General features: G+C 32.6%; 1 protein-coding gene and 1 long non-coding RNA gene across 5 annotated transcripts; one reads left to right on the top strand and one right to left on the bottom strand.

Annotated features, from left to right (window-relative positions):
- Positions 1 to 1,519: 1,519 nt before the first annotated feature.
- LOC130992519 (protein IQ-domain 26-like) lies at positions 1,520 to 4,939 on the bottom strand. 4 transcript variants are annotated; one of them, XM_057917181.1, is made up of 5 exons: positions 4,183 to 4,212; positions 3,352 to 3,611; positions 3,186 to 3,294; positions 2,419 to 2,625; positions 1,520 to 2,335 (listed from the first exon to the last, which is right to left on the bottom strand). In XM_057917181.1, exons 1-5 carry the CDS (start codon positions 4,201 to 4,203, stop codon positions 1,742 to 1,744), a joined length of 1,191 nt encoding a protein of 396 aa, XP_057773164.1. In that variant the 5' UTR covers positions 4,204 to 4,212; the 3' UTR covers positions 1,520 to 1,741. The 4 variants fall into 4 exon arrangements, with proteins under 4 accessions (XP_057773164.1, XP_057773163.1, XP_057773162.1 ...); XM_057917180.1 differs by lacking the exon at positions 4,183 to 4,212 and adding an exon at positions 4,777 to 4,939 and having other exon boundaries at positions 3,186 to 3,611; XM_057917179.1 differs by lacking the exon at positions 4,183 to 4,212 and adding an exon at positions 4,318 to 4,658 and having other exon boundaries at positions 3,186 to 3,611.
- Positions 4,940 to 21,370: 16,431 nt separating this feature from the next.
- Positions 21,371 to 22,614, top strand: LOC130992517 (uncharacterized). Its single transcript, XR_009091305.1, has 3 exons — positions 21,371 to 21,455; positions 22,220 to 22,273; positions 22,392 to 22,614. It is a non-coding gene; the product is annotated as an uncharacterized LOC130992517 (long non-coding RNA).
- Positions 22,615 to 24,280: the final 1,666 nt, after the last annotated feature.

Genomic DNA, 24,280 nt, shown 5'->3' with positions numbered 1-24,280 from the left:
TTTTTAGAAAATATTATTATAAATTGGACAAATTAAAAAAAAAGTACAATGAGACTGGGGGTACTATAAATTTACCCTCACTTGTTTGATATCCAATTTTCTTTTGGACTCATTGGAACATTTGTAATTGCAAAATTATGGGCAAAAGTACTTTTCAATTTAAATTTGGAAATGGTTATTTGTAACTATCAATGATGTGGTAGTGTCACATGAATCATCACGTATACAATATTGACATACAAAATTAATAAATGTTATATAAAAATGAATTTAGCACACTAGCACGTACACCTAAATAAATATTGAAAACGAATATTAACGCGTCTGCAAGAGATAATGTGATTACGTGAATATGTGATTGCCTCTAAAATAGCAATTAAATTTGTTGGTACCAAAACTACTTTTTTTAGAGGGATTACTAGATACAAATACTAACATAGTAGTAAAGAAATTTGATTGCTTTAATAATAATAATAAATTAAAAAAAAAAAAAAACCCTTGGAATTTGCGTGCTCTTAATTAGTAGTCCTCCCCTTGCTATAGAAACTAGCTAGTTTGCAGATTTATGTTGTCTATAAATACTTAATTTTGGTAACCTGATTTGCAAACTTATATATGAAGTCTACAAATACTTCATTTGGTAACCTGTTTTCCAAATTTATAAAGTCTACAAATACTTTGTTAGTAATTTTTCAGAGAATGCCAAATTCCATGCAATAAATATTCAAAATATTCACACGATTTGCAATTTGAGTATATAAAAGTGCAAATGGATCCAAGTTTTATAAATCTATAGTATCAATTCAAAATACTGATTTATTCGTGATTCTTAAATCGGGCTAAACAATGTTTCTATTTTCATTTGAAGAAAAACAATAGTTGATCTAAAGTCTAAAACCTATAAAATATGTTACACATGAACATATATCATGCCTAGCTAATTTATTCACAAAATAATTGATCAACCACACATTTCCATAACAGTTTTCAAGAATCGTTTAAATCAAGCACTTTTCCTCTACAACTTTTAAAATTTTAAAGAAGTTACAATCAAAATAGTTTATACTTCAACTTGACCTAATTCTTGTAGTAAAATAGAACACGAAATTATAAAAGAATGCAACAAAATCTGTAACGTTCTTGTACAAACTGAAGAATATTCTTTCTATTTGTGGATGGAATAAATTCAGAGAGATTTAATTTACCAAGAGCAACTGTCATGTTGCAAAAACAAACATGTACTTGAAAATTGTGCCTGTGACGAAGTCACATGGAAGGAAGTTTCAATATTCACGCTATACATCATAAAATAAATACAACTACGGGCGGGAAACAATCAACGTGTTCATTTCAAAATAGTACATAGTATAAGATTTTCTCACCTTGATAAAAGTAATAAGAGAATTTTATTGAATGTGACAAATCAATTTAACTTTGTGGCTGTAAGCTCATATTTTCAATTATAATTATTTGAAGTTAATTTGAAATTTCGAGTGTGAAGAAACACGACGTTTAAGTGTAAAGAAAAGAAAAAAGAGAGTGATTTCATTAATTAAAGCAAGGTGCTTAACATAATTTTGTCAAGGAATGTACACAAGCATTCTGTTCTATTCTATGAGGAAAACAAAGGCATATAGAGAAAGCTTTTTATATGCTGGCTCCATTTTGTCTATAGACAAAGCTAATCTCGGATGCAACAAAAAGAAACATAATTTTAGCATATCATATAAATATCCATATCCTAAAATTCAAAATCTTCTTGAACTTGAGAGCATGACCTCTGCATTCTAACGGCACTGAAGCTACTTCTTGATGCCATGATCTCGTTCAACGACAGCCGTTTCTTCGGGCCCAATTCGGGCCTCTGCTTCGGGGCGCTGTACGACCTCAGCTTCGCCCTAAACGATTGTGTGTTCACCATGTAGTTGGGGCAGTTTGAGTACGGCCTAAAGAAGCTATCCCCACACACGCTCTTGGGTGGCGTCACCGGGACATGGGCCCGGCCCGAGCACGAAAACCTTGGGGTGTTTTGGGCAGTGGGGAACTTGTAGTCCTCGGTGACGAACCCCCAATCGAAATCTTGTAGGTGGCGGCAGTCGGGGATCGACAAACGGGCTGGGCCCGGGCATGGGAGAGGCGACGAAATTGCTTGGTAGTAGTGGTCATCACCATACTCGGACATGCACCCGTTCATCCTCCGGGACCTCGATTTCGGGCCACACGTGTCAATTTCAACGATTTTCGGGCTCTCATCGAATGTGTTGACGGAAGGGTCACAAGAAGTTGAGACCACCCTTTTGCTGTGAAACTCACTCCTGTTTTCATCAAATCGGTCCTAAAAAGGTTCACCAAAAAGGAAGCCTTAATCAATTAACAATTGAATATATATTTAATAAAAATTTGTGTCTGCGTTCATACCACGGGCTTTCTCCCTCGTGTTTCAAGCTGGTATCGATAGTCATTGCTGATCGAACGACGGGCCCGTTGAGACCGGACGGCCGCTTGGGCCCGGAATAGAGCTTGCATGCTATGAAGCGTTGCAGCGGCACGTTTCCGCACTAGGTAGCCTCTAACCAGGGCCTGCAACTTCACCAGCCCCTTTAGGGCCCGTAACGCTTTTCGGGCCTAATAAAAATACCAAATTCACACATCAAATTACCAAAACACAAAAATCCAATTTAAACAGACCAAAATAACAAAAGATTCTTACTTCACTTTACATCTATTCCAAAAAGTAATAGGGTTATTTTGGAAGCCCTTAGCTTTTACTAAATAATATCAGCCCGAAACAAAAATAGCAATAGTCTTTATCTGATTTTGGAGAATATTATTCAAACTGCAAGAAAATTCAAATTTCAAATTGGAGCAGCAGCAGCAGCAGCAATGATAGATGAAGATCGCAGTCGAATAAATGTAATAATCAGAATAGGACAGCACATAAACATTCTGTTCGATTACAGTGTTTGTAATTTGCTTATATTTCAAGAAACCAGCAAAAGTAAAATAAACATTGTATTATATTCTCTCCAACATTTAATTTTTTTTTTTAATCCAAAAATGCGGACAGCATCATGTCAAAGAAAATCAATTCAGACCATTAGCAAACAAAGCCATCAACCAACTAAATTTTTATGGAACATTCAAATTGAAAAATATAAAATAAAATAAAATTGAATGGCACATACCAAAAATCCTCTAAACACAGTTTGAATCTTGACAGCAGCCAATCGCTCTCTGCCACCTGTATACAAGCCCCCCTTCCCCTGGCTGGTCAGCCTGACCACCGCCACGGCGGCCTGTGCGGCGGCGACGGCGGCATCGGCGGCGGCGGCCGTTGCCGCCGCCACGGCGATAGCGTGCTTATTCTGCTCCTTGTCCGTGCCACCAATGTAGGATCTCAACCAAGCCGAATCGGCCGCCGGAATATCCACCGGAATCTGATTAAATCCGCCGGAATCCTTGCCGGACTTGGCAAAGCTCCACCGCTTCTTCTCTCTCTTATTATCGCCGCAATTTGAATTGCTTTCCACGTTTTCTTTATCTTTCTTCATCCCAAGCAAGCCCTTCAACCACTTTGTAGCTTTCCCCATTTTTTCTTTTTTCTTTTTTAGCTTCAAGATTTTAGATAGAGTATGAGAATACAATGTTGTGACGATGTAATTGTACAAAGATGGCAGAATGTGTGTAAAGATTGTGGCTTTTTCAGAGAGAGAAAGAGGGGAGAGAGAGTGAGATGTGAGGGACACTTAGAATCTTTACATGTAGAGACTTATAAGCAGAGCATAATGCAGAGGTGTGGGGAAAATAGTTTTTACAAATGGCATCAAAACCTTAAACTTAAAATAGTGCAAAGAGTGATAAAGATTGGATTTTTATATCTATTTTTCTTGGGTTTTTCGGTTTATGCCTTTGTGATTTAATTTTTGAAAAAATTTCCTCCCTTTCTGACACAACCTCGTGAGGAACTGTATTACAAGACAAAAAGGCATCACAGAAAGAAACGATTTTTAAAATGGTAATTATGATAAATTCAAAATAAAATTGAAACTTTTTATTTTTGAAAAGTTTCATCAGCCATACAATTTATACAAACAAGAAATTACACAGACAAAATCAGTGTAAAATAAAAAAGTTTGCCTAAAAAGAAGGCAATAATCATATATTGAAGCTTGAAAATCCAACCAATGGGAAGCTCATGTTCATGCATCTGCAATCATTTCTCTCACAACTACAAAATTCAATGGAAAAAGTGGGAAAATATGAAACAAAAAGAAAACTCAAATGTTCCTTAAAAGTCACTCAAACAGATAAACATACCTTTTTAAAATTCAAACAGCCACTCAATATTTCCACTTGCTCCAACCAGTAACACACAAAAACTATAGAATCTCACTCCCTCTCTCTCCTCTATCTCTCTCTCTCAAGCTTCATGGAGCAACGTGCGCAATATATGAGAGAAAATACACGGCTCTTATATTGTTGATCTTTATAAACTATCATTAATATATGCACAGGCCCTTTTTAATGTTAAGTCTACAGAAACCATTAAAAAAATCTCTATAATTGGTTGAATCTGTACAAAACTCTCAGTGCCCTCATCCCATATCACTTTCAACTTTTATGTAGCCTTTTCTCCGAAGCTTTTAAAGGGCGCAAATAAATAAGAAAATCGGTGGTGGAGAAAAAAGGGTCTCTGATTCTTGAAAATTTAATGCTTTTTTCTTTTCTTTTTTGAAACTGTCACGTTGTACGTCCACCCTCAATAAAAGCACTTACCAAATTAAAGCAGTGAAATCTTGATGGCTGCTTCTTGCTGAAGGGGACGAGTTATGGGCGATATTCAGCGGGTTTTTTTTTTTTTTTTTTTAATTTTATTGGTATTATTTTGGTTGATTTGGGGAGGAATCTCTGCCTTTTTGTAGTGCAGAAAATCAGTATTGGGATGTGGTTGTTTTCTGGAGTTATGAAGAATTATAGTGTAATTAATTAAGAGTGGTATTAAGGGTTTGAATATGGCCATTGGTAACGACTCGTTTCTGAATTAGACCTAATGCCTGCACATCTTCTATCAATTAATCATATTTATACTTATTTTATTTAGCATCTTTTAATAAGTTTATAGATGCTATTTGTAATTGTAACTACTTTTTATCTAAAATAATTTCTGCTTGTGAAAATTTAACAAGCTGATTAATATTTGATGATATGGCTTATAGGCAATGTACGGTGAGAGAAGAGTGGGAGATCATGTATTCATGTGTGTTGGCATATCGGTGGGCTGTTAAGTGATTTAAATTTTAATGACTGGGGTCCTGAGTTTGAGTTCGAGTTCTTATTCGTGCGATTTTTAAATTTCTTTATTTATTTATGTAATTTTATTAAAAAAAAATAGAGAGTGGGAGATAACGTGTCTCAATCTGGAATGTATTGGCCCGATTCAAATTTGAACATTCTCATATTTTATTTTTAGATCCTTTAGAATTATAATTGTACGTATATTTAAATGATTTGTGGACTTATATGTGTGCGTTTATAATGAGTCATTGATTTTTCTAATTTAAATTTCACACTTGATTTAGGATTGAGTATGTCACACTTGATTTTTCTAATGTGTTTACCTTCTCCGTATGATTTATAAATGAGTTCTTCTAATAGCAAGTGCAGAAGTGCTACTTTCATATTGTCATAAAAAAATATGTTGAGTTCAAAATTTATTTAGCAATAAATATATGAGTGGGAAAGAAATGTGGCTCTACCCCGAAGGTATTGGTCGGTTGTTTAAACTTATTATAATTAATGTGCCTAAGTTTGAATATATAGTTTGTGGACTGAATATGTGTATAATTATAATGAGTCTAAACAATAAAATACAAGATTCTTTAAATTTAAATCTCATCGATGTCTTTTAGATTGAGTATGCTACATCTTCTTTTTATAGCATATTTTCTTTAACCAATTTTATCCCGTGTACATCTCCAATAGCAACGGTCGATTTCGTTCCTTATGAAAAATAGGTTTCGAGTTTGAATTTCAAGATGCGAAGCTGGTAAAGATGATATGGTATCTTCGTTTGGGATTTTATTGAAAATGTTGTATCCTATTATTATTATTATTATTATTATTATTATTATTATTATTATTATTATTATTATTATTATTATTATTATTATACATGAAGTCTAAACAATGGATAATACAACGCACGCGATGTTATTTGGTATTGGTTTCTGTCTGGAGAATGAGCTTGGCCCGTTATTGGTTTATTCGGATTCTCTGTTGGCAATGCACGTGGTACATGAAGATTACAAAGGGACGAACTCTCTATGCGATGATTTGTTTGAAGAGTTTGTACACGCCAGGGAACACATTGTTTTAGATTTTCGGCACATTCGTCGTGAGGCGAATAGAGCTGCGCATTGTTTGACTAATTTTGCTGCTTGGTCTAATGGTGTAATGATTTGGAGGTCGGATTTTTCATCCTGACTTTTAGATATTGTTCATCGTGATATAATAAAATTTCGTTTTTCCATTAAGAAAAAAGAAATAATTAGGATTTATATCAACACTTACATAATTTATTGTATTCATATATTATATATACATGACTATATAGTTTAGATTGGTACATTTTACCTTTATATTTGACTAATAATATAGCCATTTTAATACGTGTTCCGTTTGCTATACATGATAAGTGTGGAATAGATACCTATAACACTTTAATATGTTATTTGTTTCAAAAATTAAATTTCTTTATAAATTAATGGCCGTGAAGTGTGATAGCATAACACGCATTTTATATATCTTATCAAATATAATATTAATATCTAATAAATTAATAGATATCTCAGTCAATAATATCACACATTATCTCATACCACATAGCAAACAAGAGCCCAAACAATTAAATAAAAACTAACCACTCTGATACCTTCTATTCTTTACTATTATAATTCAAGAGTTGCATAGTATAATTATTGAATGAGTGTAATGAAATTAAGAACAAATACGTGCAGAGAATAAATTCTAATAACAAGTGACGAACTGTCCCCAAAGGGACACCAAGCGGTGCTACCTCCTGTGTATGAACAGTGAGGTTCCGGGTTCAAACCCCACTGCTCCCCCTCCCCAACTCCCCCAAATCAAAAAATAATAATAATAATAACAAGTGACGAACTATGCATGTAAATTATGCCAAATAATGAAATTATCGTGATTTTTGCGATGTACATACGTAATTCTTGTTTTGAAATAATCAATGTGTTCTATAATATTTTTTATTAGAATTGCACTGAAAAAACGTAAATAATAGGAATGTATAAAAAAATATAAAAACATAAACAAAGGTAATAAAGTACTTTAATCTCTACATCCTATTTACAAGAAAACAACTCATACGCGTTTCTCAACTTTCTTTTTTGGAACTAAGTTTCTCAACTAAAGATATAAAACATATATACAAAATTAAAAATATTTCCTTCTCAACAAGAAATTAATATAGATCATGAAAAAAAACAAGAAATTAATATAGAATATATGCAGACAAGCCTTGATTATAAATGTATGATCATTGCCACATCAATTCGTAATATTACTTGCCCCTTACGAATAAAAAAAATTCTTACACTCCTATATGTAATAAATAATTTCTTAATATACTGTTTTCTTAGAATATTAGAAACGTTATAATTTGAGGTAATTTGATCAATATGGTATTGCTTGGTAGATACACCTTTCATTTCCATGCTTCCTCTTTTCTTTTCTTTTTGCATTATCTTATTTTCACGTGATTTGCAGTTTTTGTACTAGTACAACAAAAAATGTGCATTTAATGCATAATTCGAAACTTGATGCAGAGTGTTATATCTTGAATTGTAAAATAGTGATTCAAAATGCTGTATGAATTTAAAAGTAGAGTTTGCACATAAAGTTGATTGCTTCTATGCATTCATTTCTTTTTATATCTTTATTGTTTATTTGTTTGTAATAAAAATCTCCTTCACGAATGTACTTATTTTATTACTTGTTGTGAATAAATGTCACATTTACTTTTAAGCAAAGTCTCTTTCATGAATAAATATCAAAATTAATACTATAGATTAACATGCATTGTATCACTTGTTATAAATAAAAGTTTCATTTGCTATGCATCAATCGCTCGAGATGTTTTTTTTATGTTTGAAGATAAACTCGTTTGCCCAACTAAAAAAAAGTATAGTTGATGTCACAAGTAATCCTTCTAGTCTCTAGAGGTTTTGTGATGTCACAATTTTGATATACGAGCTGTGAATTTTTTTTGCGTCGAGAATTTGTTCATTGTTATGGTAATGAATAAAAACAAGTATTTGTATGCATTTTTTTTTAAGGCGGAGTTTGGTATATATTTGAATAAATATAAGAATTTTGATGAATTTTTCTGATACTCTTCTATTTGTATGTATGTTAGTGGTTGATTTTTTTACAGTGTATTACATGTGTAATATAATTAGGATGAATATTGTTGTTTAACTGAATGAATATTATATGGTTATTGAGTGAATTTATTCTATATCAAATATGAGAGGTAGGTTTTAACAACATAAATAATTTATTGGTGTGAATGTTTCATGAGCACGTATTAATGTTATACATGTGTTGGCAATTTTTTTATGGATTTTATTTTGGGTTCTATATAATTATCATGAATACACTAATTTATGTGAATGAATTTTAAGTGGACTGTGTGTGAACCAAAAATTACTTCGATGTGAACACCACACATCCTGCACAATTAAAAACTTGATGAACGAAACACAAAACATTGTATGAATATTTATATATTTCGATGTGAACACTACACATCCTGCACAATTACATATTGATTATGAAAATATGTATTACTGCATGAATAAATAAGTGAATATGTATGAACCTAATTATGATAGCAGACGTGAGAATAATATTGGATAATGAAGATATGAAAAAAAAATATTGATTAATTTTGATATGCAAACGTGATTCCCTAAATTGAGGGAAGATATTAATTAAGGATATTGTAATTAATATGGATTTGATTTTTAAATGGAAATAATAATAAATATTGTAATCCCTTGAATCTTGGAGTAAATATATCTTGAGATCTAAAATTACCATGAAACCCAAAGGAACAATAAGCGTGTGAAATCTGATCATCCATCTCACACAGATCAAGTGTCTGTCTATATTTAGTCTTATTTTATAGGCTAAGCTTGGGTTTTATTTTAGCGCAACCCTATATATATATATATATATATATATATATATATATATATATATATATTGTTAATATCATGCATAAACATAATCTAATATGGATACAAAATGTTAAATTAAATTAAAAAAATAGTCTTCAATTTGTAAATGCGCTATGTTGATTAGATACTACTCCTTCCGTCCCGGTTATCTTGAGATAAAACTTTTGAAAGTGAAATTTTAAAAATTACGAATAGTAGTATGTTATATGTGGTAAGTGAAAAAGTGAAAAGATTAATAAAGAAAAAAAATATCATATGAAAAAATATATTAAGATAATTGAAACGGCTCAAAAAGAAATATTCCCTCCGTCCCAACGAAATCAGTGCGCTTCTTTTTGGCACGTGATTTAAGAAGAATAAGATTGTAGTGTAAAAGTGTGTAAAGTTGTGTGAAACCACATTATTTGTAGTGTAAAATTGTTATCAAAAAAAGAAATGCACTACTTTCTTTGGGACAGCTCAAAAAGGAATACGCACTGCTTTGGTTGGGACGGAGGGAATACGAATTAAGATAATTGGGATTTGTCGTTGTCTCGCCTCGCCTCTATTTACAAATAAGCCCCTAGATAGCACATTGGGCCGAATAAGCCCGACATAAATTCATGATAGTTTATAAATTGAAGGTATCACTTTTAAGCCACCAAAATTAAAGGTATGGAGTTAGAAAAGACTTTTGCAATTTGGGCCAATCCCATTTTAACCTTTCGGCCTCATGGGCTTTTACTGGGCTAGACGACTACATTAAAGCATACATACACACATACTTGAAAGAATAAGAGTGAGTAAAATAATGACTTAACTCATAAGGAAACATTTTTCTCGAAGGTACTCACAGGGAAACTACTTATATCTACCCTATTGTGGAATAATGACTACATCGTGACTCATTATTTTATTATATATTCGCTTTGTCTTATCTCAATTTCAAAAGGATATTAGAGACTTAGAGTGTAAGTATCACTTTACATATATATTTAAATTATTTTATTCTGATTATTGATAAAATAATTATTAAATATTTTTTAATTGATTTAATTTGATTAAATTAAATTTGTGGTACAATTTAAATTAGTATATTAATATTAACTACTTTTGTTAATTAAATATTAGTACTTTTTTATTGATATAGAAATACCTTATTATATCAGTTTTTATCTGATGAAGTTATATAAAAAATCAATGTGGAATTGTAGATGTTAACAAATTAAGAAGAATAAAATATGTAAATTTGACGTAAGATGTGATGGGTGATTGATGGGCCGCATTTGTTTTTAACTATATCATTTGGAGTTTGTGAGATTAAAAATGACTTTTGAGTATAATCTCGTTTGAAGTATGAATGAACGTAATTGACTTCTAAGCATCATTTTGTCTGGAGTTTGAAATGTCATAACTTAATTATGAGTATCATATGGAAATTGAAAGATCATATCTGACTTGTGAGTACCATATTGTCTGTAGTTTGAAAGATCAGTTTTGAGCATCAGCTCATTTGGAGTTTGATAGATCATCCATGACTTATAAGCATTGTATCGTTTCAAACTTGAAATACCATAATTGAGTTATGAACATCATTACTTATGGAGCTTGAGATAACATCCTCAAATGTAAAATCATAATTTCAATTGTCAGCTCTCTCTCAAACAAACAAATTCTAACAACTTAATCAATAATAATTTAAAATTTTCATAATATTTTGTATTAATATAATAATTTATAATTAAAATTTTTATTATAAATTGTTGTGATAACGAATATTTGTCTGAATACAAACATTACAGAGTAAATAATAATAAATAATAATTTTAATAACAAAAGATGAAAAATAGATAAAATTTTAATGTAAGCATGTCGATAAATGTGTAGACATGTATGTCTAGAACGTGTGTACCCATACCAGTCCAAATCTGAATAACTGAACACATTTATTACAATTATAATACTTCATCTGTCCACAATATCACTTACATTTTGTGGAGGACACGAGTTTCAAAAAATTGGTGGCTAGTAATTGATAATAATGAGTATTGTTTCTAGTGGAGTTTGGGTCCACTATTGTGCTGAGTGAAGTATGTGAACCATACTGTTATAAACAAAAGTGACAATGATATTATGGACGGACTAAAACGGCAAAAGTGACAATGATATTGTAAACGTATTGAGTACTATATCTGTTCCACTATAAGTGACACAAAACTTTTGAGCACGCAAACTAAAGAGAATGTGTAAATTGGTTAAAATGATAGGACCTACCATTTTTTAAGGATTAATTTTTGTTATTTATGAAAACATGTCACTTATAGCAGGACAACTTAAAATAAAATACATGTCACTTTTAATGGGACGGAGGGAGTAATTGATTATTTTTCTCAATATAATCAAACATTGTAAAGTTATATGCCTTAATAATAAATAGTATATATACAATAAAATATTTTTTTTAGAGTAAAGAGAGACATTTTATCAACACAAGAACATGGGACATGGAGATGATCCACCACAATAGTATATATACAATAAAATATTTTAAAAATTCAACATAGGCATGTCAATTAATATTTAACACTTTTAAAATTTATGTATTCGTATATGTCCAAACTCGATTAAAATGGAGTTTTACTACTTAGCTATTCTCAAACCCAACAAATTTTATTTGATTCTCATTAGTTTATTAACATCACAATATATATATATATATATATATGTATATACATAATATTTAGGGTTAATTACGCCAAAAACCATGAACTATACCTCCATTTCCAACTTTTCCATGAACTTTTTTTTTTATATCAAAAATTCCTTGAACTTAAAGGGTTGAACAATTTTTCCATGCTTTTTTGCTCCGAGCCTCCGATGAAGCTCCGAGCTGACATGGCGCCTACTATGATGAAAATTGACAAATGGCAATTACGAGCTGACATGGCACTGCCCACTGACTCCCGCCTCTGCCGTCGCCCTCTGCCTCCGCCTTGCCGCCCTTCTCCACCACCACCACCAAATCCGCCATCCTCCACCACCACACCAGATCCGCCGCTGTTGCCTTTCCCCACCACCACCAGATCCGCCACCCTCTGTCGCCCCCTCTGCTGCCTTCCCCCACCACCACACCAGATTTGCCGCCCTTCTCTAGGGTTTGCGCTGCCTAGGGTCTTCTTCTCCACCAGAAATTCTTCTTTTCCCACAGACCTCGTGCCCTAGCTTCTCCGTTAAAGACGTCGCCGCCGCCTTGGCCTTCGAACACCGGCGCCATCGTCGCCTCCCACACCCAAATCGAAACCCTAGGACCTCGAAGGCGGCGGCGGGCGACCTGGTGGCGAAAAGAAGAGGCCGCGCTGTGCGACCTGGCATTCAGAATCGCGGCAGCGGCGGCGTTGCAACAGACCCGAGGCTGGAAATCTGATTCCGGCGACGTCTAGTGAGTTTTCCGGCTAGGAAGCATGGTTGGGGCTCAAAACGACGTCGTTTTGATTCACTGTCGGCGACGCCATGTCAACATTCAATTTGATGATTCTTGAAAGTCATGGAAAAATTGTTCAACCTTTAAGTTCAAGGAATTTTTGATTAAAAAAAAAAAAGTTCATGGAAAAGTTGAAAATGAATGTATAGTTCATGATTTTTGGCGTAATTAACCCTAATATTTATTAACAATTTTATTTTAATTTTAATTAATTTATTGCATTTTAATATTTACTAGTTCTATTACAATCAACATTTACAAACCATTTAATAGCATCACATCACAATTAAAATTATATATAAATATTTATAAATAATACATATAAATATTAATTGATTCATTTTTTGTAACGTGATGTTAATTGGGATATGGCATTAGTAGTATAATTTATAGTTAATAAAATATAAAATGAAGAATAATGACAGCTAAAGAAGAATTAAGAGATTTTGAAATGGTGAGATTTAAGAATGACACAAGGGATAGAATCATTTTCCTATTATTTATATATAAGATAAGATATTGTTCAAGCATTGATGTTAAAAAAAACAAATAATTTATACTTCTTTTATTTATGAAACATCGTTTTATTTTTTCATTTTCGTCCGTCCATAAAATATTTTCATAATATATTTTTTGAAATAATTTTACTAAATATCACCTTTACTACATATTGACACTTTTGAAAATAATTCCATTAACTGTCACTTTTTTTAATTTGTGGAACTATTTTTCACTCATTAAATATACTATAACTAATTTTTTTCTTAAAATTCGTGATGCCTCTTCTTATAAAAGATAATGGACGGATAACGTAATAAAATCGAAGATAGAAAGTAATTTTTTTAAGGTATATTTATAGAAATAAGTAGAAAAAGGAGAAGACTATATATATATATTAAGTAAAATTAAAAATATTTATTTGTGATCATAATAATAATCGATATAAATAATGAATTATACGAAAACTAGCATATAGCCCATCGAAATTCGACGGATTTTTAAATTATGATTTAAATTATTTATATTATTTTTATATAATATAAATATTTTAATTAATTTAACTTGATATAATATAATTTACATTATATTAATTCAACTATATTCATCAATTAAATATTAATTTGTTGCTAGAATATATAATAAAAGTACCATTTTATATAAATTTTGTACTACTTTTCTATATTGACTTATAAGAATTAATTTAAGATCTCATCTGTCATATAAGCATCATCTCATCTTAACTCTGTAAGACCAGATTATCATCAAAACTCGAAATACTATATATGACTTTTATGTGTCAATCGTTGAACATCACTATCTGAAACTTTAAATATCATAACTCACTTCTAAAGATCATTTTCATTAGGAGCTTGAAAGACCAGGGCTGACTTGTGAGATTATACTATCTGAAGCTTGTAAGATCATAATTAACTTCAAAACATCATCTCGTGTGGAGTTTGAAAAACAATAACAGGCTTTTGTGCATCATCTCATTTGGAGCTTAAAATATCATAACTGAGTTTCAAGCATCATTTCATTTTGGAGTTTGAAAGAATAAAACTGGCTCGTGAACATCATCTTGTTCGAAGTTTGAAAGACTTTTAACTAAGTTCTGAATTGATGTTAGATTCAAATAATATCCTATCAATTTATTTAGTATTTCAATTGGTAAAATTTCATACAAAATTAATGTGTGATCCAATTTTTTTTTTTAATTTATGCAAAATATCTTATTTTATGATCAAAATAAAATAAAATAATAATTTATTTAATCACAAGTATTTATTTTTAAAAATTAAACAACATAATTATTTATTTAATTAAGTATATTTGATCAAACTTAAATTGACAAAGCAATTCAAATTGTTAATTTCAATCACTCCACCAATTAAATGTGGATTTTTATTTTGGAGAGTAAGAGCATCATTTTATATAGGTTTTATTTTGGTGAAATCTCATAAAAAATCAATGTGGGATGAGAAGATTTAGATAAATAAAAATGAATAAATATGAAAATGTTTGGAGAATTAGGATAAATAAAAATGCAAAAATATGTTGATGCCACATAAGAGTATTCCATTTTCCTATTATATATGTGATGATTTTAATACTTATTCTCGTCCTAAACCCATACAATAATACCAACTAATTTCTCAAATTTGTTTAAATTTATAAACTATATATATATATATATATATATTATTAAAATACGATTATATTAAAAAGGAAAAAGAAAAAACAGGGGAACCTAAACCCTTGAAAGCACAGAAACGCAGACTAAGGGCCGAGCCTCATTAAAACCTCAGCATGAGGAAAAAGAATACTCGTCTAAGAGAAAAAAGTGCCAGAAGCTGAGTTGGAAGAATCTCAGAAACTCCGGCCGAACCATCGTTCCTAGATAATCCCGGCTTCTCAACACAAATAAAAAACAAGAAAAAAAAGCAAAAGTAAGCAAAAACCAACAACCAACAAAATAAAACCGAGGGCTGTCATAGAAGGGAAATCAGCCGGTAAGACGCCGTCGCCGAAACCCTCCTCCAGCCAACGATCAACATCGATGGACTCACTAATTGGTTAGTAATCTTGATAAAATTTCGAACAATAAGAACCTATTTATTTCAAATACTTTTAAATAATTTTTTTTCCAAAGTTAAGTATCTTTTTATTTAAATTTATAAATGGTAAAGTTTAATAATCATTTTATTAAATTTTGAATTTTGAGATTTAATATAGATTCAATATGTATGAGAAAGTGTCAGATAAATTCGGGAATGATAAAAATTATTTTTCATGAGCAAATTAAATAGAAGAATCTATTTATTTTAAATGCATCTCAAAAGTATCATTTATTTACGTTTATTTCATGGTGCGGGAATGATAAAATATCAATGTGGGAACGATGATAAGCTATATGAATGGAGATTAAGCCTTTTATTTAGATATATCATTATGATATTAATGTGAGAATGAATATTTACTTTTATTTAGATTTGCAAATATTGAAATCTAATTACAATTTTTTTAGACTTGAAATCATGAAGTTTAATATAAATTTAATATACAAAACTATTGCAACCATAAAAAAATGTGAAAAACTATTTATTTGAAACACATATTATAAGTTTTTCTTTATCTAGATTACCCATGATTAAATTTAATAGAATATCAATGTGGAAAATATAGATGAGCTGATTTATTTATGGAGATTGAGCCTTTTCTTTAGGTTATAAATTGTTGAGGTTTAGTATAAACTAGTGTATAACCCGTCGAAATTCGACGGAATTTTAAATCATGATTCAAATTATTTATATTATTTTTGTATAATATAATTATTTTTTAATTAATTTAGCTTGATGCTATAGAGTTCATATTACTTCTTCCGTCCCGCTTTAAATTATCCAAAATAATTGGACACGAAGATTAAAAAATGTATGATAAATGTGTGAAGTGGTGGTGGGACAACAAAAAAAGTAGTGTTAAATGCCCAATTTTATTTCTAAATTTTGTTTGGTTCATTTGAAATGGGACAACCCAAAATAAAAATTGGGTCATTTGATGTAGAACAAAGAGAGTATATTAATCTCAATTATATTCGTCAATTAAATGTTAACTTTTTGGTAGAATAATGAAAATACTATTTTGTAGTATAAATTTTGTACTCCCTCCGTCCCAAATTTTCTTTTTGGGCGTTCCATTTATAATGTCCTAATCCAAAAAAGAAAACATTTTACTTTATCTACACTCTCTATCTCTCTCCTCATTTACTTTATCGCTCTCTTACTTTTTCATTACTCTATCTATCTCTCACTTCATTTACTTTATCTCTCTCGTATTTTATCTACATATTCTTAATTTGCGTGCTCATCTTTTTGGGACATTACTATTGGGACGGAGGGAGTACACTTTTTCTATATTGACAGATAAGAATTAATTTAAAATCTCATCTATCATCTAAGCATCATCTCATCTCAACTCTGTAAGACCACTTAATAATTAAGAACTCGAAAAATGAAATATGATTTTTGAACGTTAAACTTTTGAGCATTATCTCGTCTAGGCCCTGATGCTTTAAATATCATAACTCACTTCTATTCATCATTTTCATTATGAGCTTGAAAGACCAGGGATGATTTGTGAGATTATATAACGTGAATCTTGTAAGATCATAACTAACTTTCAAACATCATCTTATATGGAGTTTGAAAAAACATTATAAACTTTTGTGCATCATCACATTTGAAGCTTAAAAATACCATGACTAAGTTTCAAGCATTATTCCATTTTGAGTTTGAAAAATAAAATTGACTCGTGACCATCATCTAGTTTGAAGTTTGAAAGACCATAACTAAGTTTTGAGAATCATCTCGTCTAAGGCTTGAGAAAATTGATGTTAGATTCAAATTATATCATATCAATTTATTTAATTATGAATTGTTGAGGTTTAGTATAAATTCAATGTGGGATAGATGATAACAAATATAAAAATGTCATGTAGTATAGAATTGAGAGTGAAGCAAATACTAAATTGTGAGAGTGTCACATAGTATAGAGAATAGTAGATCTGTAGATATCTCTCCAATATGTAGCTCTATATAAGATGGATAGATTATATAACTCAGGTTTGAAAAAAAAAAAAAAAAGTTAAATCAATTATCTCTAACAATGCTGGAAATTGGCTTTAAAAAAAAAAGGAATTTCAAAAACTGGAATACGAGATCGATATATAAAATAAGTTAATTAATTTCTTTTGGTGGATTAATTTATTAAAAAAAATCCATAAACAACTTTACATGCTGAAATGGAAGTTTAATATAAAAAGAAGAAATAAAAACCCTTGAATGCACAAGACGCAAGCCAGGAACAGAGACTCTAAAAGAGTCCGATAAAAAAAACAAAACGCTCAGAAAAGTCTAAACGTTATCGCAAAAACCAACAATCAAATATTAAAATCCATATTGGAATGATAGTCATCCTTGTTGCGATCATTTTCCATGGCAATTACATCCGACCAACGGAGGTTCGCAATATTGTTCATAGTACGCATCGTGTTGCTGCTACTATGGTCAACAACGAAGTTGCTCGGCTGAAATCCAAGACCCTCCGCATTTCTGAGGCGGTTTTTAATGCTATCAGTCGGAACTGCATGACCAAGCTCACTTCCTTTTCCCGATCCTTTTGGACGGCCACGTCCGCGCTTCGGCTCCGAGAGCAATAACATCCCTTGATTAACCTGCTCCTCTAACCGACTTATACGACCAGCAATATCCTCCGGAGTAGGATTGGACTGCTTATCTCCAACAACCTCCTTTTGAATCGGAGAATGAACCTGCTCACTCACAAAACCATCTGTCCCAACCTCCGACTGCTTCTCCGCCACTGCATCCTTAAGCGCCAAAGTTTCATTCCGCAAGCTATTGCCCTCCTCTGCAGCAGCTGCCACATTCTTCGCAAGATTCACGACTCCATTCGGTGTCTCCATCTCTATATCCTCATCCACATCCTCATCGTTGCCATCCAGTTGATGCTCCGAAGTTACCGGGACTAGCACAACTTCCAACGAATCAGGCCCTGACAAAATACGGTCATCCCTCTCGTTCACATCCTCATGGGACGTCACAACCTGCTCACTCGACTCTAAAGCAGCAAAACTATTCTCAATAAGGGTTGCAGCGCATGATGAGACCTTCTGCTGCACCGCATGCTGTTCCTCGACAACCTCTTGTCGTATCAAGTTATTTCCATGTGCTGGTGAAGCCCGCACCTGTTCAGATTGTAGCCCCACCGGAATCGATTCACCCCCAGAAATCCCTGGCTCAGAAACCTCCTGCCATTGTTTCGCTATTGCTTGTTGTTTTCCAGACGGCTTCATAGTAGCCTCCACTGGCAGATTAGCTTTACGACACTTATCGGGAGAATGCCCCGTGATCTTACACTTGGAACAATAATACGGTCATAAACAACTTTACATAAACACTCTTTTTTATGACACTAATCTCTTATTTATTAATAATTGTGATCTTAATCAAATACGTGTTAATAATTGAATTTAATGGTTATTTAATAAAATCAAGAGCAAGAGAATATCATGACAGGTTCGAATAAGTTATACCATGTTAATAGGTTGATGTTAATTTTGTGTGTGATGAAAAAAAAAATAGATATGGAAAATTGATTGAAAATTTTAGGAGAAAATAAGAATGAATTAGAATTGAGGAAAATTAAAATAGAGTATACGCTGCCACGTAGAATAGGATTCACTACTACAAAAGTTTACATACATAACAGTGCATAGATAACGGTTTTTTTCAAAAACCGTTATGTATGAGCGTACTTTTAGGAATAGATAACGATTTTGGAAAAATCCGTTATCTATGTAATGTTGTCTATATGCATAGATAACGGTTTTTCAAAAACCGTTATATTTTTGCGTTATCTATTAGTTGCATACATAACGGTATTAAAAAACCGTTAAGCCACCGTTATCTATGACCATCTTTTATAACGATTATTCATAACGTTAAAGAACCGTTATGTATAAGAGTCATTTACAACGGTTTTTGAACCGTTATGTATGAGCGTCTATAAAAACTGTTATGTATAATTTTTTTTATTAATTTTTTAAAAATAATATTATATTATATTAAAAATAACAAATAAATTATTTATCCTAAAATATGAATTTATTCCTAAATATAGACTTTGAAAAATAAAAAAATCATAACATTTTTTTATTTTATCATTAAGTAACACTTATATAAAATCTAAATTAGAAATCTAAATACCAAAAATTGAATATTAAAAGTGAAAAAAAAAGAAAAGAAAAAAGGAATAGATTTTATTTAGGAAATTTAGAAATTAACCCCCAAAACTACAAGCCCTAGTTTTTGTTCGTCTGTCTCTCGACTCTCTCTCTTCCCTCTCGACTCCGCCGCCGGCGCCGCTGCCCCGCGCCGGCCCGTCGCCGCCCACCCTCGCTGCTGCCTCGCGCCGCTGCCGCCCACCCTCGCTGCGTCTCATCTCCTCCCCAAATCTCTCTCTCTCTTCGCGATCTCTCCCTCTTTGAGAGATAGTCGCCGCCGCTGCCGAAGCAAGTTCTGGCCAAAGAAGCGCGCCCCCCCTCTGTCCTCCACGGCCGCAGCAACGTCAGCCACCAAGCTCATCGCACTTCCCTCGTCTTCCTCTTAATCTCCTCTCTCTCTAACTCAAATGCACGCACACCACACTGTCGATTCCCGTCGACCGCACGGCGGGAAGGCCGCCGCCTCCGAGCGTAGCCCAAAGCCCCCTCTTCTCTCCATACTTCGGCGACAACAGCGGCTCCCTGCCGCTGCCGTGCCCTAGCTTCAATTTTCGGCAGCGACACCGTCTGGCGAACGACCCTGTATACGGACGAGCTCGAGATTGAGTCGTGCCTCTGGAGCTTGACGTGAGCCGCGGTGGAGAATGCTTGGGATGCTTAAAGTAAAAGATTATTGGATCTTAAGGTTTGGGTTTTGCAGGTACAATTTGTTGAAACTTAGGGAGAATACTAAAACTGTTGTTGATGATTGATGTGATCACTGATTGGCAATAAGCTTTGCTTCGATCTGATTATGTGTTTCTATTTTTGGTTTTGCAGTGATGTTGATGCAACGATGCTGGCCTGCATCAACCGGATCTCTGGGTATTGATTCTAAGTCTTTGATGCGGATCTACTTATTATTTTTGTAAATTACTAGTACATATAGAATGAGTGATTGTGTGTGTGTAGGTTGCTCTCTACTCATGAAATTATGGGATCTGCCATTGTTTCAATCTTTGTACAGGCTTAGCAAATCTTAAGCAGTAATTGGCCGGTCTATTCTCTACATATATGAAATAGAATTGAAGACAGCTGCTTGTTCATTTCTCTATAATTTTCTATGCTTTGAAAGTAAGAAGCATATGTTTGTGGTTTCTTGTAGACTTTAGACTGTTAAATTACCACATAAATATTCTAAAGATATCAAGATATTTTATACTAGGTTGTAAGTTTTGCATCATTTGGAAGTGAATATGATCTATCCTCTACACGGTTCAAGAATGAGTTGAGTTTTTTAATGTCCATAATTATGAATCTGTTGAACCAATTTTTTGGGTACTTGGGTTAGAACTATTGATTTTCATTTGAAGTCATATTTTGAGTAATATTAATAGATGTAATTTCCATCTTATATAGATTGTTTTGAAGCTCTTTACCTAATTCCATATCCTAAAGCATAAATTGTTCCATCATAATGGAAAAATTAAATTATCCAGGAAAGCATTTTGTTCTTGATACATATGTCCTAACTTTCTCAAGATAATCTTAATATCTTATTATGTTCTTGTCTCGGACTAATTATGATTTATTCTATTCCATGTCCTCATCCAGGGATGACTCGTTTTATATCAGACAAGAAGTGTCTAACCAGTCTCAAGATGGAAGGCTGCTCCAACCTAGGGGGATTTGTTTTCTCTTCAACCAGTCTGTCTAGTCTTTGGCTCTCCGATCTTCATTCACTCTCAAAGATGGTAATTTCTTGCCTGAGACTAGTTCTTTTATCATATTAACTAGTATCTTCATTTTATTTGACAATTGTCCGATGCCTTTGCCGCACCCAGACCCATAACGTTGGTCTGTAGTGTTGTGTCACAGACCTAAGCAGAGATTCGGTCAAGAAACTGCTCCGCCGTATTTTCCTCCTTGTTGTCGCTCTTATCAGGTAAAATTTCATTTTTCTGTTGTTGCTGTTCTTTTTTTTCATTTCTTTTTTAAATTTTCAAAAATATAGTTGTTCTTCTCGTTTGTCGTCTATTTTTTTTTTTAAGAAAATTAACGTGTTGGAGATGATTGAATATATATTGGAATCTGTTATGCTTCTTCAGCACTTCGCCGCAGCCATTCATACATGATTCTTTTTCTTGGCAGTGAGATTTGTTTTTACGTGTATCGATCAGAATATCGATTTTCATACTCTATCAACATGAGATGGAAGTATCTGTAGTTATCAACTGAAATTTTATAGGAAAATTAGAAATTCACAAATAAAAATCTCAAAGGAAGAAAAGAGTTAGTGACTACGGTGTTCTCATGTTTGTGTTTGAAAGTTAGTGTCTATACTGTTTTAGTGTTTTCCTTTGTTTTACTTTGCATCAAAAGTCATGAATGTAGGTGTGTGATGAGATCTTTGTGCTTTACAAGTATGGAAGTCACATTTTTGAGGTCAATAATTAAGGTAGTTGATGTTGTTATTTGATGCTATCTTTTTGTTCTCTTAGACAATTGGGTTGTTAATAAGGATGGAAGATGTACCCCCTGAGAGACAATACGATTATCGCTTTTCACTGCCGATTCTCCTTTGGTTAAAATTGGCATGAGTATTTTTTTTCTTTAAGTTGCAGTTGGGTTTTGTACGAGACTGTGTGGAGAAGGCTAGGGTATCTACCTTTTCTGGATCTTGACTATTGCAATTTTATGCTTTTGCAGGTTGAGGTGGCCTTCTTAAATGCGAAGCCTCAAAATCCTAATGCTCTTAGCAAGGTGATCATCGAGACACAAGTTTCTCGTGTCATACTGTTGATGAGTTAGTTTGTTTAGCCCATTTCTATTTTGTGACTGTAGTGTTGGTGCTTAAAAATAAATATATATATTTGTGCAGGTTGCCTCGTATACAGTGAAGAAGAGGGCTGTGAGTGAGTACAACAAGTCTCTAGACAATGCTTATAAGTCATCTGTGCACCAAGGGCTAGCCACAGAAATTGCTTATAAGAATCTGGTGCTTATATGGTGGGAGAATTGTTAGACAGAAATTTATGTGATATTTATTATATTTGGATGATAATGTATGAATATTTTGGATGCTATATAATATATGTTATCGATGACAATGTCATTTTGTTTTAGAATTATTAATTTAATTTTTGAGATAAATAACAGAAAAATTTTAAAAAATATATTACAGTTATAAAAAGTGCAAAAAACCGTTATGTATTTCTATCAAAGATAACGGTTAAAATCGTTATAAAAAGTGCAAAAAATCGTTATGTATTTCTATCAAAGATAACGGTTAAAACCGTTATAAAAAGTGCAAAAAACTGTTACCTATGATTAAAAAAATAAAAAAAATTCTAATACATAACGGAAAAATCTTAATACATAACGGTGAAAAACTGTTATGTATAACCTTTATAGATAACGGATGCGTACTGTTATGTATGACGCATCGTACCGTTATCTATGCTAATATACATAACGGTTTTGAACCGTTGTCTATGATACGTATCATAGATAACACCACTATACACAACGGTTTTTTTGCTCATAGATAACGGAAAAAATCCGTTATCTATGAGCGTTTTTCTAGTAGTGATTATTTTGCTATTATATATATACTAGTGTGTAACCCGTCGAAATTCGACGAGAATTATTTGATGTTATAGTTTATAAATAAAAAGTCCACATCTCTTTCATAATATACTTATAAATAATGAATATTATTCAATAAAATAAGTATTAACATTACATAGGTCTATGTTACGTATCAATAAATTAAAGATGACTTTCATCCCTAATATATATTCAAAAAAATTATTTGTCATCCACTACTATTTGTCACTCATACTCGCGACCCGCAGATACTCGTCACCCGTCGGGTATCCGCTACCCACAACCCGTCGGATACTCGCCACCCACTATTCGTTGGATACCCGTCGAGACTTGAGAGGTAGGGGCGCTGCTGCTTCTAGGCGTCGACATCCTGCAATCAACCACCCAACAAATACAATAAACCACCCAAGCAATAAATCACCACGAAACTGCATCAAATTTTAGAGAAAATTTCAACTTCTTATACACTACTATTTGCCACCCATACTCGCGACCTGCGGATTCCCGCCACCCGTCGGGTATCCACCAACCCGCTAAGGAAAATTGACCCAGGTTAAGGAAAATTGACCCATTAGAATGTGATGATGTATCCATCTTTTCTAAGTTTGAGATAAACTCTCAGATCATGAACTAAAATCGAGGCACATTAGGAAGTAGGTTTGTAACTTTTTAGGACTATAATGGGTGGGCTATGTTTAATCCAATGAAGAAAAAACCAGATATTGTAAGAGAACGAAAAAAAAAACACCAACCTCATAAGAACAAAACAAAAAAGAGCTATGACGCAGTATCTACTGGAGAACATACACCCACATAAAGCAAATGATTGAATACCATGCTTTAACCATAAAGGCGATCATCTTTGATATAAACTCAAAAGCAGTAGGTTATCGTACAATTTATCATATGTGCATCTTGTGATTGCTACAGAGTTAAGAGAATAAAGTAGAATAACAAATATAGGATCTCGTGTGTCTCAAATGAGGAATTTCAACAGGAAAATGTGTGAAATTGAACCACCACATTTCTCAAAGTTAATGTCACCTTCCGAAATATAAATCAAAATTTCACACCCGTTCCAGCACAGAGATCCTTCGTTTCTTCCGCAATCAACTACATAATAAAATTAAATTGTAATTCACATACATTCTCTTCCTCGCT

This window comes from Salvia miltiorrhiza, chromosome 7 (genome assembly GCF_028751815.1).
Source record: "Salvia miltiorrhiza cultivar Shanhuang (shh) chromosome 7, IMPLAD_Smil_shh, whole genome shotgun sequence".
Taxonomy (NCBI): Eukaryota; Viridiplantae; Streptophyta; class Magnoliopsida; order Lamiales; family Lamiaceae; genus Salvia; species Salvia miltiorrhiza.
The sequence above is the reverse complement of the archived record's forward strand: the minus strand, read 5'-3'. Positions and strand labels throughout refer to the sequence as shown.